This window comes from Odocoileus virginianus, chromosome 1 (genome assembly GCF_023699985.2).
Source record: "Odocoileus virginianus isolate 20LAN1187 ecotype Illinois chromosome 1, Ovbor_1.2, whole genome shotgun sequence".
NCBI classification, from domain to species: Eukaryota; Metazoa; Chordata; class Mammalia; order Artiodactyla; family Cervidae; genus Odocoileus; species Odocoileus virginianus.
In genome coordinates this window covers 47,673,504-47,690,885 of record NC_069674.1, presented here as the reverse complement: position 1 = coordinate 47,690,885, position 17,382 = coordinate 47,673,504, and the positions used below count along the sequence as shown (strand labels likewise).

The window sequence follows — 17,382 nt, the reverse complement described above, 5'->3', positions numbered from 1 at the left end:
TGGCCGAGTTTGATTTGTATTCATAGCAGCTTCCTCTGCATCAGATTTCTGCAGATCTGCTTTAAAGCTGTACGTTTTTGTTACAGTCTAAGAGGTGTTCTTAAATAACCTTTCTTTCTTGGACCTCACCCTCCAAGGTGGTCTACCATCCTAACTAGAGCTGTAAGGGATCTCTATACGGTAAATAAAAAGTTTCAGATGCCTTGCTAACTCTAGAGCTCTAGAGTTACATTTCAGAAATTCAAAGAAACTCACCTCTTAAGAGGTCAGTATGGAGAGCTTAAAGATCTCATATCTATAAAATGACCATAATATGGATGCAGAAGGAGAGTTATCCTGGATAGCTCTGAGTCAAGTGCTGTGCCTGGGTGGTGTGCAATCTTATACTGATGTTTTCTAAGCTGCCATTTGGTTTATGGAAGAAATATATACATTTAATATGAACAACCACCATCAAAATTATACTGGCAATAACAATCATATCTACTACTTATTGACCCCTAACAACACATTGGATGCTATGTTTAGAGTCATAACTAAGACATATGTATGTTTCTATATTTGATATAAACATAAGGTGATGAGTTTTTGTCAAAAACATACTATGCTACGCATATATGCATTGAAATGTTGGTGGAACCAAGATCTTTAGGATGCAGAATTTTGAGATGAGGTGAATTTTGTCTTTATGTTAAGACGAAAGTAATTGTGAGCCGAGTAATCTTATTCATCATTTTATGGAAAATAATATCAGTTGATAACAAACTTGGCTGACGCTGACAGAAACCTCTCCAACCTGAAGACTTAGAACTCCTTTATAGATGGAGAATTATAGAAAGAATCTCTAAAGCTGTCTAAAAACAGCATGGTCTTGAAACATACACATAGAATGGTCTTGTGAAATGCAATCAAGTTTTGCTGCCCTGAGGATTTTCACTCCACTTGTGGAAACAAATGAAAATGGTGCTTCAAATCAACCTCCCCACATCTTGTTCTGCAGCACTCCATTTCTAAATGAGCTGCCACCCAGCCAAAGTAACAACTTTCTCCCAAAATGTTTAGAGTGGTGGAAAATCCCCTCAAAGCTGGATCAAACTGTGTGTTTACGAACAGCTCCAAAGGGGACTCTTCTGTTGATGGGGGATATTTTTCTTTAGATGTAAGGAATATTCTGAGCCTCAGGCCTAGGAAGAAGGCCAACAGCATCTCTGCAGCAGGAATACCACCCTTTTCACAAGCCATCGCCACTGCAGGAACTCTGGGTAAAGTAGTTTTCTTTTTTTTCTCCCTTCAGTTTTTGAAATTAATGACAGAAGATATTTCAGAGGTTGTTTTTTCTCTCTCTCTCTCTCTCTCTTTTTCTCTCTCTTCTGAAACAGTTATTGGTAATGTTGATTTTACCTTTTACTTAAAATTCTCATGGATCTACCGGATAACCTGAAGTAAGCATGGTGTGTGATGGTTCCCTAATACCCAAATAGCAATTAATCTAAACCTTTAGAAAATAGACACCCAGGAGGATGCCAGCCACCATATAGGTATAATAATGCCAGACACTGGGATGGTGTTGTTGAGTCCCTGATTCAAGTATAATTTTTTTTTCCCCCAAAAGGGATACATTTTCAGAGTAAGAAATTATAATATGGAAACAACTAGACACCATTTCCATCTATCAAATTAACAATGATTTTTAATCCTGTAATGGCCTGTCATGTTACCATTTTTTTAAAATTGTAAATATGGGACTTAAAAAAACTACTCTTTCCATCTGCTCTTAATACTGTCAAATTTATTAAGGTATTTTAAGTGGATGATTGTAAAATGCCACTTTGCATTTCACTACTATTTATGCCTGATACAGAGCTTAAGCCATCTATTTAAACTGGTGGTTTTTTTTTTTTTTAACAGAAAACTAAAATTTTCAAGAAAGGGTGAGAAAATTAATCTTTTTAAAAATTCAACCTATTTGAGATATTTTCTTAAAACTTCACGAGGCAGCGACATTCAGCTGAGGGTGATAACATACGTGTGCGGGTAACTAATGACACATTTCACCGTATAATATATGTGTGGATTACATCCTGCTGAGTGTGTTTGGAGGGTTTGTTGAGGATGCGGGTTCTCGCTCCCGTCTGCGAATTCCCGAGTTTCTTTCGTAGCGGAGACGGAGCCAGCCCGGGACTGCTAAGCCCCAGACCGGGTGGGTTCAGAGGCGCCCTTCCGGATTTGCGAACTTCTATGGAGGAGACGCTAGGGGCTCGCTGATTTATGCGCATTCCTTTAAAGTTGATCGAATGCGTGTCAGCAGCCCAAGACCTGAAGAATCAGAGAAATGTGCAGCGAGTTGCTCACATCCCATTTTTCATAAGCAGAGATGTAACGTTATCCAAGAGGCCTGGGGAGATTTATGCTTCGGTTTAGGACACGCACACAATAATTAAGTTTTCATCCGCCAGGCCGCCGTGTAAATAACAGCCGGCTTCATTCTTTATGAAAATACCCACTTGCTGATCGGCTGCTTCAATCCTAGCGCATCTACCTAGCGCCCGACCAATGTCTGAAAGGTGTTTGCTATTTTTAATTTGATTTTCAAGGGAAAGGGAGAAAAAAAAAAAAAAAAAAAGGACGCTGGCACAGAAAAACTCCGTGGAAGCAGCCAAGGCCTCGCCACAGTTGATTTCATTTCTGCCTGGCTCCGTCGCGCCGCCGAAGAGCTGGATCCACCGGGGAGCGGTCATCACAGCGAGGCCTTGGAGATGTGCGAACCTTGGCGGGCAGTCGCGCAGCGGCGCGGGGGCCGCCCGACACCCCTCGCTCGGTGCAGGGACCGAGGACGTGCGGGAGAGGCGCCGCAGCGGACCCGGGAAGCCACCCGATGCCGCGCCCCTCGTGGGCCGAGGAGGCTCAGAAGCCTCCGCGCGTCCCTAGGAACACTCTCCTCAAAATGGAGGCGCAAAGCTTTAGAGAGCCTGCCTCGCCCGGACGGCCAGTGGCCGGAGGGGGCGTGCAGCGGGACGCTAGCCGAGGTCCAGGCCCAGGCCCCCCAGTCCCGCGCGGCGCCCCGCAGCTGCAGGCTGACGTCACCGCTGCCCGCGCGAGCCTTCGCGGGTCTCGCTGGGCATTATTTGATGCAGACAAACCGAGTCCAACGAAAGTGTTGGTGCGGGTCCCTCTTCTCCGCTCCTGCCCCTCCCTCCCCACGAGAATAATCGGCTATTTAATCTCTCCCGGTCTTAATTCTTGGCAGCGTGGAAGGTGGTTTGCAACGGGAAATAAAACTTGACAGGAGCATTTGCTCTAAAAGGGGTTCTGAAACGGGCTGAAAAGAAACCGTGTTTTTCTCCACCAAATACTTCCGCTTTCTGAGCCCCGGCCTGATGGGTGGGGTGGGATCCGAGGGAACCCAGAGCGAGCCGGGCACGTTGCGGACCCAGGCGGCCTAATTCGGGTCTCCCTCCTCGGGGCCGGAAAGCAGGCTCGGCCTCGCTGCGCCCCGCGCCTCGGCCGCGCTGGACTCGGCTGTAGGTAGGCCCGGCGCCGCCCGCAGTCCGAGGCCAGGACGGGGCGCATGGGAGGGAGGTTGGCACGGGCAGGGGCCCGGCTGGCATGCAGAGTAGTACCCTGGCTTTGGCTGAGGGCGGCTGGGGCTAAGGGAAAGAAGAGGGCGCTGGGGTGGGAGGTGGGGGGTGGACTTAGACCGCTCGACTTAAGCTCCGAGCCTTTTGGCCCAGGGGAGATAGGGACAAGAGCTCTCGAAGGCGATGGAGAGACCACTGCTGGGGGCTTTGTTCTGGCTGCGGGTCTGCGGACAATGCACAAAAAGGAGGGGGAAACAGGGGCGAGAGGCATGCGTGGGTGTCTGGGCTGCTATTGGGTGGGAGAGGTTGGAAACCTCAGAACCCCCCTCCTGGCAGCTTAGAGAGCGCTCTCCTCTCGCGCCATAAAGGTCAGGTCCTCTGCGCCACCGCCGTCTCCACGGCCAGGGCCGGTCGCCGCGAGAAGACACAGGACACGCAACCGGCCGGCTGCAAGCAGGTTCTGATAACCGGGGATCGCGGACTGAAGGCAGCCCTTTCCTGGTGACCAACTCCTTCGCCTCCAGCCATATTGAAGCGGAGTTCGCGCAGCCAGAGGTGGCCCAGGCTATGTTCCCGTCGAGTCCCAGAAGAACTGAGCCCGCGGAGGCCTAGCCGGGGTGAGAGGCAAAACCTGCAAGCTCAGTAGAGTGGATGCGGCTGGATCTGAGTTCTGAGCTCTGGGAGAGACAGGGACCTGGCAGGGGCCACCAGGCCAGGTGGGCGTAGAATAGGATGGGGAAGCAAGGAACCTGCTGGGAGCTTCTCTTGAGGTCCCTGAGTCGAGGTCTGCTCCCTCAGTGTATGGCAGGCCTTTGGTGAGAACTTGCCTGTGCTTCTCCTGCCTAAAATATGGGCCACCCTGAGGTGCACTCTGCCAAAGGTAAAACTCTCTGACTCCCAGCCACCCCCCACCCCAACAATCCCGTCACTGTACTGAGGAGGGGTGGGGGTCCCTTCCCTCTGCCCATTGCCTGCTAGCAGCAGGTCATGACTTCAGGCCTAGTGGTCAATCGCTTAAATCTGGTCCTCCTCTGAGCTTATTGCTCCAGGTGAATCAAAGAGGCCCTGTAAATGATTTTGTCTTTTTTTCACAGCATATAGAAAAGCAGGGCTTTATCCCTAGGGCTGCACGTGTGGAGCAGGGTCTTCAGGGGACAGTAGGCAGAAGGACTGTCTGTGAATAGGTACCATCACAGAACTGAGTATTAGGGCCTATGGGGAAGACTCCTAGGGCAGGGTTTGAGGAGGCAGGGGCTAGCTCTTCTCCAGCCTGGAATGTGAGCCATGGATTCAGGCTAAGAAGAACCAGAGGAGCCTGGGGGAACTGCCCTCAGTGGTAGCTGAAGCTTGGGGTAGGGGAGCTTCCTGTGAGCCACAGTGATCAAGACTAAGACACACCCCCCTACCCCAACCCCAGGACCAGAGCTGGCCTTTGGGTTGGGCTGCCCTCTGCCTTTTGTCCTCTTTATTACAGATATCCTTGGCTGGGGAAACCCCGTTTGGGGCGAAGTTGCAGGGAGAATGGAAGGCAGACACTGAGAACCAGGGCTTTGCCCTTCAGCCCCCACGCCCTCATCTATTCCCACTCAGTAGGGGAAAAAATCTTATTTAATGAGTCCACAACAATAAAAATAAAAATAGTTCTTCTCAAAGGAAGTAACTCTCTTTTTCCCATCACTTTGGGACACACTAAACTAAATAGTAACCAGATTGCTTGGGTGTCTGAGACCCTCTGCTAAACCTGATGCCTCAGTAGCCACGGGAAGGATGTGGACTTCTTCAGATGTTTAAGGACCTTGGAGATTTAAACTATGAGTCAGAAAAGAGTCAACTGTAAGTTCAAGTTCAAGGCATTACCTGTTTCTGTGCTTTAGGGAAGGGAGGAAGAGCTTGAGGGAGAGGGGGAACAGGTGTCTCTTCTAGCCAGGGAGATAAATTAACCCCAACATCCTTCGTGATAGAAGGGGGTCTCTTGATATTTTATTGAAGCCTCAGTGTCTCCTCTAGAGAGTGTCTTGAAATGTGATAAGTTGGCCATGATCTGCCAATAGACCATTTCCTAAGAACAAATTCTAGGAGATCTCCTGGGCTTTACCAAGGAAGACAGATGTACCTCCAGGGTATCTCCCACTTGGACACAGAAAGCCTCCAAATGGGAACCTGGCCTCCAACCCTGTGAAGGGCTTGATAGCCATTTTCATCCTGGGTCCTCCATCTGGCTCTTGCACCTGTGTACAATGTGCAAGGGTTGCCACAGTTTTTGCTATGGTTTTCTAGAAACAGGTGTGACATTTGGGAACAGAGGAAGGTAGGGGCTCAGTTCAGCAATTAAAAAAAAAAAAAAGGTACCTTATGTGATCCACAAACAACCACAGATCTTTAGGAGTGAATTTTGGTCTGTCAGGTGGGCCTTGCCCCTCCCAGGCCAGCTGCCATCCAAGATTGCCAGGCCTAGAAAAGCAGGAGCTGAGTTCCAAGAAGAGAAGAAGGGAATGTTGATGAGAGAGGGAGGGAGAGAAAAAGAGCCTGGTAGGGCCTTGGAATAGAATGTTCAGAAGAAGGAGGTGAGAGGTCCAATTCAGACCCCTGGTGGAGGCCTGAACTGGGAGAAGAGTCAGGAACCTAACCAGCTTCCAGAGAAACTGTGTTTTCCGAACCGAGTGGCCTCCAGTGGCACCTCAGCTCTGGCTCAGCATAGGGGAAGTATCAGAAGAGGCAAGAGGCCACAGAAAGGGAGACTTGGCTGGAAAGGGGCAGGGCAGACGACTGGCAAGCAGGAGCCGCAGGGAGATAGAGACAGACGATGGTTAGAGAGGAAACAAAGTGAGCGGGCAGCCTGCTGTTGGCATTCATGTTAAGGGTTATGCACTGAGCAGTCTGAGGGCTGCAAGTGCAGGCGCTGAGACATCGCATTCTCAGATTCAGGGACAATGAGCCACTGCCAGAGTCCAAGTCAGCCCCAGAGAGAGAAGAAGGTGACCCAGGAGCATGATCAGTTAGGGATGAGTCTGAGTCTCCAGAGTCTGGAGGCACTCCCTGCCCCCCAATTCTATCCTCCCTTGGAGTGAACAGTTGTTAGGCTGCCTATCAAGTGACGGTCCTTTCTGCTCATGTCCCTTGAATGACTATGCTTGAAACAACTCTCCGTCCCCCCCCACACACACACACACATGCACACACAGGATAACTCAGGTGAAAAGGCTCACTTTGCCCTGATGTGCACTGACCATGCCAAGGTTACCTAGCCTGGGCACGGCCAGCAGGCACCCTCCAGCTGCTTCCCAGACCCCTCGGCTGCAAGAAGAAGGGGAGGCGGCAGTGCTGGGTAGATGCACCTGGACACACTTTATTCCCATATCCCACCTGGGAAGAGGCGTGGAGTGGAGTGCAGAGCTTAGGAATCCCCGGCAAGGCGCACTCAGCCCGCCTGCCGAGGAAGGTCTGGGAGGCGTTGCAGAATCCCCCAACCCCTGACTTTTAGGGCCAAATCAAATGAAATTTGGAAAGACTTGGTTTACTCTGCTGAGCAAATCGCCTCGTTAGCCGTTTCCGCCTGACGAGGCTGGCTCGGGCGCCAGCCTTCGCCTGTCCGGGTGGCCATCTCCAAATGCTGCACCGGGAGCGACGGGCCGGCCCTGCTAGGGCTGCCTAGACCTTGAAGTTTGGAAAAACAAGAAGAGATTGAAATGGCTCCCTCCCTTCTCCGCAGACACACACGCACCGTCAGGCCGCCGCCACTTCCTGCCTTTGTTTTTCTTCCTCCAAAACATTTTTGGCCTCTCGCAATAGCTGCCGTTGGGCTCCGGGTTGACGATAAAAGGAAATACACGCTAAAGACTGTTTTCTGGAGATGGTCCTGCACTGTGGAGCTTCTGAGAAAGAACAGCTCGTGGGAAATCAGTCTCCAGGGCCAATGTCACAGCCGTGCCCATCTTGGACTCCTCAAAAAAACAAAACAAAACACAACTCGCACTTGGCCTTCCAGGGCGGACTTATACCCCATCGGGTGTTCTCTTGAGCCGGGTGGGCTCAACTTGGCTATTGGTCCTCCTGCAAAGTGGAAGAGTCAATTAGGCTCAGAGCAAAGTTAAAACCAAGGACCCAAAGCTCTGCCTCCCCAAGATTTGGTCTGATCCTCAGAGCTGCGCCCACCTCCGAACACCTCCCCCCCAAAAAACATTCACAGCATGAGTATATTCCAGGCCAGAGGGGGAGAAGCATGCAAAGCTGGGAACTGTTGGCAGCACTGGGGATCTGAGCACCCCCTCCTGTCCCTGCTGCAGAACTAAAAAGCATTCACCGCTCCAGGCAGTTTCCCTTCTTCTGGCATCAAAAGCTTTTATTCTCAACTATCTTCACGGCAGCGCCCCCACTTGCCCCCTTCCAGGCTGCAAGACCCTACCTGCACCCCGTTTCAGTTCTGCCAGCAGCTCCCAGAGCACCTTCCCTATCCCCGCCTCTCCTCGGGAATTCGCCTTTGTCTCCTGCAGACACCCATGGGATCCAGACTGACCAGCACCCTCTTAGCTCGGCTCTCAAGAAAGTGGAAGGCACTGGCTCTGTGGAAGAGAAGGTCCCTATACCGACCTTTCTGGGGTGACCCCCTCCCCCTGGCATCAAGGGGAAAACTGATCTAATTGGGAGAGGGGCTGTGTGCAGCCAGGGTTGATAGCCTGGCGTCCCCCGCTGGCGGGCCACCGCAGCCGGTCTGCTCAGGCACAAGCTGAAGTTGACTGCCAACACTGCTATAAAACCCCAGGTCTGTCTAGAACTGTTTTCGGTTCTCCGAGACGCCCCCAGGCTCAATTATAGTCTTAAAAGCCCTAATACAAGTGCAAGAATTTGTTTGCCTTCACCCAGGGGCGGGGCAAGCCCCGCAGTGGTGGCGCCTTTGTTATGGCAAAGTCACTGAAACCCCTCAAGCATTCCTTTTGTCCGAGGGTCGGGGTGGCGGGGACTGGGTGGGCTGCTGGGAGAGAGTTGGAGAGAGCCAAAATAAGCCTAGGTATGACTTAAATACTGCTGTTTGAAAACCTCTCCTCTCTTTTATATTCAGTCTTCAAGAAAGATGCTGTAGGGAAATAAATATTTTGCCTTGTTGGTCGCCGCTGGAAATAGAAGTTGTTTTTTTTTTTGCTGTAGGGCAATCCTGCAACTGTGATCCCCAGCTTTAGGAGGTCTCAAGCTACCCTTCCCAAACGACGTTCTTTCCCACCAGACCTTCTCACTCTCACCGATACTGCCCTCTGCACAAGCCACTGTGGACAAATATGTCAAGCTGAAGATGCACAAATAATTTTAAGTTCAGCTCTCAGGGATTCAAGGGGCATGGAAGTTCTTGCAGCAAATCCTGAATAAAGAGTTCATTAAACCAATGTGTCCCAGTAGTTTGATTTGTGATATGCAACCCCTGTAAAGGAGGGGGTAGGAGCCACATAAACATGAATGCTAATAAATTAGTTTACTCCACTACAGAGTAATTACCCGATATTATTGATATTTACAGCGGGTATTCAAATGCAATGGTGGGCCATCATTTGGAGAAAATACATAATGAGAAATTTCTTTTCCAGTGCAATACATGATTAGATTTGTTATTGAGTCAGTTACAGTCAGCTCAGCAATAAATAAATAAATCGATGTTGACACTTAAATACCAAAGATCTTAGAATTTATACTCTAAATCTCCCCAAGATATATAAATACCTTCAGCTATTTCCTGGATGGGGAAAGGGAAAAGGTTATCCTTTTTCATTTTTCAACTTTCCTTCAGCGGCATCCAGTTCCTTCCAAGAAGATAGCTGTGGGGAGGCCTCAAAGCTGGACCCCTCCCAGCTCCTGGCCCTGCCTGGCTGCTCTATGCCCTCCTCTTCTTCTTCTCCCAAATATTGTTCATTCAGTCCTGGAGGATGGAAAGCAGTTTTCACCATCTCAAGTTTCTGTCTTTCCTCTTCCCAAGAAACCTAGACTCATCCTAGCCGCCATGACCTCTGTATCTTTAGTTCAGACCTAGCCTTTTCAAAGCGTTCTTTTCATCCAAAGTGCTGGGAGTTTCGGAAGGACATCTCTTTTCTTTGGCATTGTGTCCCTTCCGTGGGATGAGTAGCAGGAAAGGCCTCGGTCCTTTTGAGTTTTTGCCCTGCACATCCCTGGCCCTCAGGCTTTGCAGAGGAAAGGAGGCGCGTTACCTCTTTCTCAGCCACGGCTCCCGGGCCCTCGCCCTACGCTCACTGGCCCCCACTCTCCCTGCAGCTCTGGAGCTTGGATGTGGGCTCCGGGAAGGTGCAGCATACCCAGGAGTAGTCTCCTCGGATGTCAGCGCCTGTGAAGCCGCCCAAGGCTCGCCTCAACCGCATGGTTTCCCGAGTCCTCAGCTCCGGAAGACCCGGCTGGCGGATCAGTGCGCAGCGGCGCAGCCCCCGCGCCTCTGGCTCTGTTGAGTCCCTCCGAACCCCGGCAGACAGCGAGAAGGAGCGGGTTTCTCCAAGGGCAGGGCGTGGGGGGGTGAGGAGGCCAGCAGGGAGAACGAAAGAGAGGTGGATCCCGGGTGAGACGAAGGCCCTTCCGGGACCTGCGGATCCCTGACAAACCGCGGGGGAAGCCGCCCTGGTTGTTGGCGGTTTAGGGACGGAAGGCACTAAAGCGCTTCGGAAGTGACCATGAATGCGAGCGTGTAATCAAGTCACCGTGCAAATCGGGCAAGCCACGAGGCAGTCACATCCACGGCTGCGAACCCTGGCCCCGAAGGGGGTCCAGCCAGGATCGGAGGCAGAGGTGGTTCCCAGAGCAAGCCTGTGGGAGGGGGACAGAGCAGAAGGAGGTGCGAACGCGAGCCTCCAGGCGGATAGATTCCAAGACCACGCACGGGCCACGCAGCGACGAGCTCCCACCCGGCCACCCCCAGCGTGTGGCATCCCTCACCCGGGGAGAGGTGGGTGGCAGTTGAGCTCTCTCATCGCCCTCGGCGCACTCAAAGGCCAGCACCGTGCAGCTGAGCACAAGCAATTGGCACGGGGTAGCACCCAGCCTCGCCGCGCGCCGGGAGGCCCCCCAGCCAACATGAGTTACACCGGCGATTACGTGCTTTCGGTGAGAACACCGAGTGACGATCTGTTGCTTCCCCTGAGGTGGCTACAAAGAAAGGAAGCCGGGGAGGGAGGGGCGGGGGGGAGGAAAGGAAAGGGGGAAAAAAAAAAAAACCCGGACTCGCTCGCAGCTTGTCAATTTCAACATCGGGTCACATGACCAGCACCTCCCTGCTAAGGATGGGGATAGATTTCCACGTCAGCTTACGTCTCCAAATTTCTACTTCACGGATCCGCTTCAAAGAGGCAGCTGCAGTGGAGAATCATGTTAAGCTCGGCTACTGCGGAGAGCCCAAGGTAGCCCAATGATGGATTTTGATGAGCGTGGTCCCTGCTCCTCTAACATGTATTTGCCAAGTTGTACTTACTACGTCTCGGGTCCAGATTTCTCCAGCCTCCCTTCTTTTCTACCCCAGACCCCGTCTTCGCGCCCAATGACATACTCCTACTCTTCCAACCTGCCCCAGGTCCAACCCGTGCGCGAAGTGACCTTCAGAGAATACGCCATTGAGCCCGCCAGTAAATGGCACCCCCGCGGCAATCTGGCCCACTGCTACTCCGCGGAGGAGCTCGTGCACAGAGATTGCCTGCAGGCGCCCAGCGCAGCCGGCGTGCCTGGCGACGTGCTGGCCAAGAGCTCGGCCAACGTCTACCACCACCCCACCCCCGCCGTCTCGTCCAATTTCTATAGCACCGTGGGCAGGAACGGCGTCCTGCCGCAGGCTTTCGACCAGTTTTTCGAGACGGCCTACGGCACCCCGGAAAACCTCGCCTCCTCCGACTACCCCGGGGACAAGAGCGCCGAGAAGGGGCCCCCGGCGGCCGCGGCGACCTCCGCGGCGGCGGCGGCGGCGGCGGCAGCGGCCACGGGCACGCCGGCAACTTCAAGTTCGGACAGCGGCGCCGGCGGCTGCCGGGAGGCGGCGGCGGCAGCGGAGGAAAAGGAGCGGCGGCGGCGCCCCGAGAGCAGCAGCAGCCCCGAGTCGTCTTCCGGCCACACTGAGGACAAGGCCGGCGGCTCCAGTACGTATAAAAGGCAGCGCGCCCAGCGCTTTATGAAAGGGGAGTTGGAAATCTAGCGCAGCACCGCTGTTAAATTTTTATATGCTGTTTTATAAGCATATAAGGTTTATGAAGGGCCTTTAGGTTTCCCCCCAACAAAACTTTGTTATAAAAGGCGGGATCACGTGGCGAGTGCTGAAATTGGCCGTGAAATACCCACCGGCCAAGGCATGCCTGCAAAAAAAAAAAAACAAAACAAAACAAAAAACCTCCCTTTTCCCCTTTTTTTCCCTTCTCGGCTCCAAAGCCCAGCAGCTCGACCCCGCTCAGGGCCAGCTCAGGGCTGGGGAGCCGGAGGTGGGCGCCTGTAAATTCTCCCTGCAAGGGTTCGGGAGCCTTTGATAGCGAGGTAATCCGGAGATTTTTATAAAAGCCATGTGTTGCGCCGGGACTCCAGTCCCGGCCGGGATTCAAAGGCATCGCTGTTTAACGATGGCGCTAGGAGCGTGTTTAACAGATAAAATAGCCCGCTTAGCTCGAGCAATATATTAAAAGAAACAAATTAACCCAAAGTTGGCCTTTTTGTCCAAAGGAAGCCATTTTCCTTGGGCGCAGTGGCAATTGCGTGTGCTGCCTTGTGTCCGACTGCATGTTAGAATTGTTATTCAATCTGTCAAAAGCGGGTTTTGTCTTTACTTCTAGTGGCGTTTTACTGAAAGGGGTGCAAGTCGAGCCTGCCCGCAGCTCTGGGAAACCCCTCTGTCCTCCAGCCTATCGGGGACAGCACCCCAGCCCTGCCAGAGCACCAGGGTGGCTGGGTGGCCTTGGTCCTTAGGGAAGGTCCGGAGTAGGGGGCTTCCGCTGCCACCTCCCCACCCCGCGGAAGCCAGGGTGCTGGCCGGAGAGGCAGGAGCTGGTGGCCAGGACTTAGGCTGACAAAGACCCGGCAGCTGCCCCCAGATGTTAAGGAGGGCCGAGTGCCGCCAAAGCCGGTAAAGTCTGGGGCTGGGGCCGCCTTTACTGCCTCGGGACTCGGCCTCCCAGGTGCTGGAAGGTGAAATGGTCGCGGGCGGCTGTTTGTTTAGTCTGGCTGGGCTGGAGGCAGCCGGCAACCCCCACTCGCCGCTTTGAAAGCGGTTTCCGCGGCACTAACTCGCCTGTTGCAGTGAGGAACCCTCCTTTCTGCTTCGGAGCAGAGTAAGCAGCTTCCCTGGGGGCCTATCTAGGGAGCTGGCTTTTATCCGGAGCTGAGCCTCCTCCCGCAGCCTCTCCCCCAGCCGGCAGTAAGAGCCTGAAGGCAGGGACTTAGTGGGGGAAGCTTGCTTGGGCGTGAGGCAGGGCTTCCAGTCCCTGGGGCCGGCCCTTTCCCTTCACTTGGGGCTCTGGGATGGATTGCAACCGTCACACCTGGCTCACTCCCTGCCTCTTTCGGCCTTCACAGGTGGCCAACGAACCCGAAAGAAACGCTGCCCCTACACCAAGTACCAGATCCGGGAGCTGGAGCGCGAATTCTTCTTCAGTGTGTACATCAACAAAGAGAAACGCCTGCAACTATCCCGCATGCTCAACCTCACCGACCGTCAGGTCAAAATCTGGTTTCAGAACAGAAGAATGAAGGAAAAAAAAATTAACAGAGACCGTTTACAGTACTACTCGGCCAATCCGCTTCTCTAAAGGCTCCAGCCAGCTGGACCTGGGAGGGGGGCTTCATACACAGGAGATTATATGCAGATTTTGCCCTTGACAAGGTCAAGGCATGCGGTGACTTTTGAAGAAAGGAGATGTGCAAGAGAAGGAAGGCAATACACGCAGACAGCCTGGAAGGAGACCGCCCGGTGGTGGTTAAGATTTCTAATGATACTTGGATTCAGAGAGTTGTGCATCAACGAGAATGAATGGTTTGGGGCCTCTGGTGGTTCACCTTTGGAGACTGCTAGAGCTATGGGCTGGGTGTGGTCTCCATCAGGGACTGGGCCCCCTTCCCGCCCCCCCGGGGAAAATTATCCCAACCCAGGACCCTCCACACGGAGCCTGGTCACCTCTAGGACCCCTGTGTCAAGATCGCCAAACCCAATTCAGTTTGGGAAAAGGAGCAGAAGGAAAGGAGAGGATTCCTAGATGTCTGGATTGGGACTGCTTTCCAAAGTTAATGTGAAAGAGGACTGGATTAAGAGGTCGATGGGAGGTGGGAGAAGGCTGTTGATCCTTGAGGGGAAAAATAATCTACCATCCCAGGTGGCATCAGTGGCTCTCCACTCCTCCTAGCCACTCACCGCACTGTCCTAGGCCCGAGCTTCTAGCAGTCAACTGCCTTCTGCAACCCACCTAGTTTTTCCTATCGACGAGGGTCTTCGTCTGGCCTGCCACTTTGGGCCTAAAGCCTGGTAGCAGAGCAGACCATTCCCTGAGGTGGAAGATATCAAAAAGCCTAGAGGCTGCACCCAGGCCGCTGGCCCCCGGATCCCTGCAGGAAATGCCTGTGGAGTGCGGCAATTTGGCAAAGTCTATGCCACACTTAATTCAAGCTTGGATTTGCTCAGTGGAGCAGCGGGCCTGGCCAGCAGTCCCCAGCTATGAGGAGCTTGAGTCCCCCAAACACCCAGTTTCAACGTCGCACTCTGCCCTTCGCCACCCTAGAACTGAGCCTGGAAGCTTTCGGTGACCTTCTAAGAGCTCAAGAGTGATTTGGAATTATTTTAAAAGATAAATATTATATTATATATATATATATATTTCCCTGCAAGAACCAAAGTGAATTTTAAAAGATGCAATGTAGAGGGGGGGAGAAAGATGATGAAGAGAATATTTAAAGGCTCTATCTGTTTACAGTGTTCCACGGTTAAACTCACTCACTGCTAAAAATATTTGAATGTACGCTTCATACAGGGATGGTGTTCAAAAGACTTGTAAATAAAGGAACCATAACCTATTTTGTTTCAATACTTTTTTTTTTTTTTGCCATTAGTAGATTGCCTTTGGGGTATTGGAGGGGACGGGAAGGGTGTTGGGAATGGTCTTTTTAATTTTTTGCAATATTTGAAAAGCATTAGGGAGATACTCTGAGGTAGTTCAGCCAGTCAGGGTCTGGGGAACTCAGCTGAGAAAGGTAGACACCCTCCCATTAAATCTCCTCTGCCTCCCCATGTGAAGAAGCATCTGGTGGCTCTGTGTATAAAGGGAGTGATGGCCTGTCCTCTGTTCTAGCCCACCGCGTAAGTCGCAGCATGTATATAGGCGACAGGGCACAAGGAAAATAAAGACTGTGGAAACTTGAGTATTGGGTCCTGGTGTGACATTCCTCTCCCTACTCGCCTTTTACTGCCAAATGTCACCCCCCCCCACACCACTACCCCCCTTAGGAAAGAGGCAAGTTACTAGGCCCCTGAGGAGGTGGGGAGGTGGCTTATTCAGGGTTTAACTCCATTAGAAGCCAGGCTTAGGAAGTCAAGATGAATGGCCAGGTCCTTTGGGGAAGTGGGGTCTCAGGAATGGGGTATCCCAGGGCCTGGAATATGGCGCTTCATCCCCTCAGACAGACACAGCCCTGGGAGAAAGCCTTGGGACTTGAGTTGGCCAATGGGTCTGATCCCAGGCTGGGCTCACCCATTTCCAGACTAGAAGGCCTGAAGTGGAAGCACTCGGGGGTGCCCTGGGGAGTCCTTCAGTAGGGGGAGACTGGTCTGGGTGCAAGGAGCAGACCCACAGGAGTATCTAAGGGCGCCTTCTCCCCAGCTCCCAGCTGAGGCTGCCTTTCCCCTTTGGGGAAAGAAAGATGCTGGTTTTCTTTGTTTCCTGCCTTTGAACTTCTGCCTTAAATTTGGACATCACCCATAACCTTGAGGGGCAGGGTGAAAGGCCAGTGCCTTTTGTTTGTCCACCCCACCCCCACCCTCCACCCTCCACCCCCCCACCCCCACTGCCCCCCACTCCCACCCCCACCCCACCCCACCCCATCCCATCCCATTCCACCCCATCCCATTCTCTCTCCCTAGCCACCCAGGCAGGATCAGAGACAGCAGCAGAGGGGATGGAATTTGGAGAGAGGCCCCAGACCCCAGACCCCCGCTTTGTTTATTTGTTTGCGTGTTTGTCTAACTGGCGCGACTGGGGAAATCAAGCTCAAAGGGGAATGGGACAGACCCCGAGATGAATGTCTAGGTTGATAGACAGACACACAGAGGTGAACAAGAACTCTCCTGCGGGGCAGGGAGGGAGCGGGCAGGGAAGCCAAAGATTTAAGGAAAGACTTCCTTTGGGACGGTTAAAGATTAACCGAAGTCTCACAAGTTGCTAGGGAGAGTCTAGCCAGGAGGACTGTTCGAGGGCGGGCGGCGGCGAGCGGGCGCGGGTTTGATTTCTGAGCCCTATAAAAGCCCATCCTCCGATGGCTGTGACAATGTGGTCGTAAACCCGTCCGGGGCCGGCCAATTTGCATATTTGGAATGCGCCGCTATAAACCCGGCTGGGGTTTTGCAGCAATTTCTTAGATGTAAAAATGAGATCTCTTTAGCAGCGGGCTGGGCACATTCTCTCCTTGTCTCTGCCTTGAGCCTGCTCTCCTCTCCCGGCTGCGGGCAGGAGTTCGGGCCGGGTCTAGGCGCTCGGCCACCACGAGATGGCGCACTTCCGATCAATGTCAAAGCCGCCGGGGAGCTGGGAACCCCAGCGCGATTCTTGGCCTTTGTTCGCTTCTGATACTAAGAGCAGCACGTTACCTTATTTCACTTGTCCCGCTCTCCTCCGTATCAAAAAAAGGGGGGGCTCACCTTCAAGAAGTGGTTGGTGTTGTAATTTAAAGCAATGCGCCTTCTCTAGGCCTCGCAGGCGTCGCGGCGCGGAGAAGCCAGCTGTCCCTTGGCAGTGATTTCGGAAATGTGTCAAGGTAAGAGGCCACAAGTTTAGCAATTTCAATCTGGCTGGGGCGGGAGCGGGGCCGGGTGTCTGAGCAGGGCTGGGGAAAGTGGCTGGGTGTGTGAGCTTGGGGGTGACGCTATAGGCGCTCAACCCACCCCACCCCCCTTCTCCCATCGCTCCCTAAGGTTGGAAAGCAGGGGGAGGCCCCAGTGGAGAAGTTGACGGTTTTAACTCTCTGCGCCAGCATTTCACCTGAGGCGATCTTTAGATTTTGTAGAAATACTCAGAACGGGATGAACCAGGGATGGGGAACATCCTCCTGGCTGTACTGGCATACCGGCTTATGGTGGTTTAAAAAAAGGGGGGGGGGGAGGAGATGGCGGGATTGGGGAAAACAGAGTTTCTCCTCGAAACAATGAAGTGGTCAGCGACTGTGGTCACTGGGGCGGGCTTATTCCCTTGGGCAGAAGTCAGGGAAGTAGCTGATTTCCTACTAGGTGTGTTCTCTAGGTTTGCCCAACAGACTGGAGGTAACCTTTGTTCTGAAAAAGACTAATACAGAGAAGTCGCATTATATTTTTGAGGCTACCAGAGAAACCTGTGTTGCTTATTTGGACTGTACCGCTATAAACCTGGCTGGAGGTTTGCAGCAATTTCTTAGATGTAAAAATGAAATATTTTGCATATTTTGCAAATGTGCAAAAATTGTATTGGTAAATACCTATACATTTTCCCAAGGCTGGCAGTGAGGATAAACTCTGATCAAACAATCTCTCCACCAGAGTTGTCATAAAACAAGTTTAAAATAATCATATCACTTACATTTTGGAAGTCAAACTCAAATTCCCACTTTTCCTATATTT

The 17,382-nt window shown here is 52.4% G+C and overlaps 1 protein-coding gene across 1 annotated transcript; it reads left to right on the top strand.

Moving 5' to 3' along the window:
- The first annotated feature begins 10,874 nt into the window (after nt 1-10,874).
- HOXA11 (homeobox A11) lies at nt 10,875-14,594 on the top strand. Its single transcript, XM_020880730.2, has 2 exons — nt 10,875-11,686; nt 13,107-14,594. The coding sequence occupies exons 1-2, from the start codon at nt 10,969-10,971 to the stop codon at nt 13,337-13,339; spliced, it is 951 nt and encodes a 316-aa protein (XP_020736389.2). The 5' UTR covers nt 10,875-10,968; the 3' UTR covers nt 13,340-14,594.
- Nucleotides 14,595-17,382: the final 2,788 nt, after the last annotated feature.

Bases quoted from the DNA above. Each gene is read 5' to 3' on its own strand.
- HOXA11 (XM_020880730.2), top strand. From the start codon at position 10,969: ATGATGGATTTTGATGAGCGTGGTCCCTGCTCCTCTAACATGTATTTG. The intron at 11,687-13,106 runs GTACGTATAAAA...CGGCCTTCACAG, and splicing joins GGACAAGGCCGGCGGCTCCA to GTGGCCAACGAACCCGAAAG.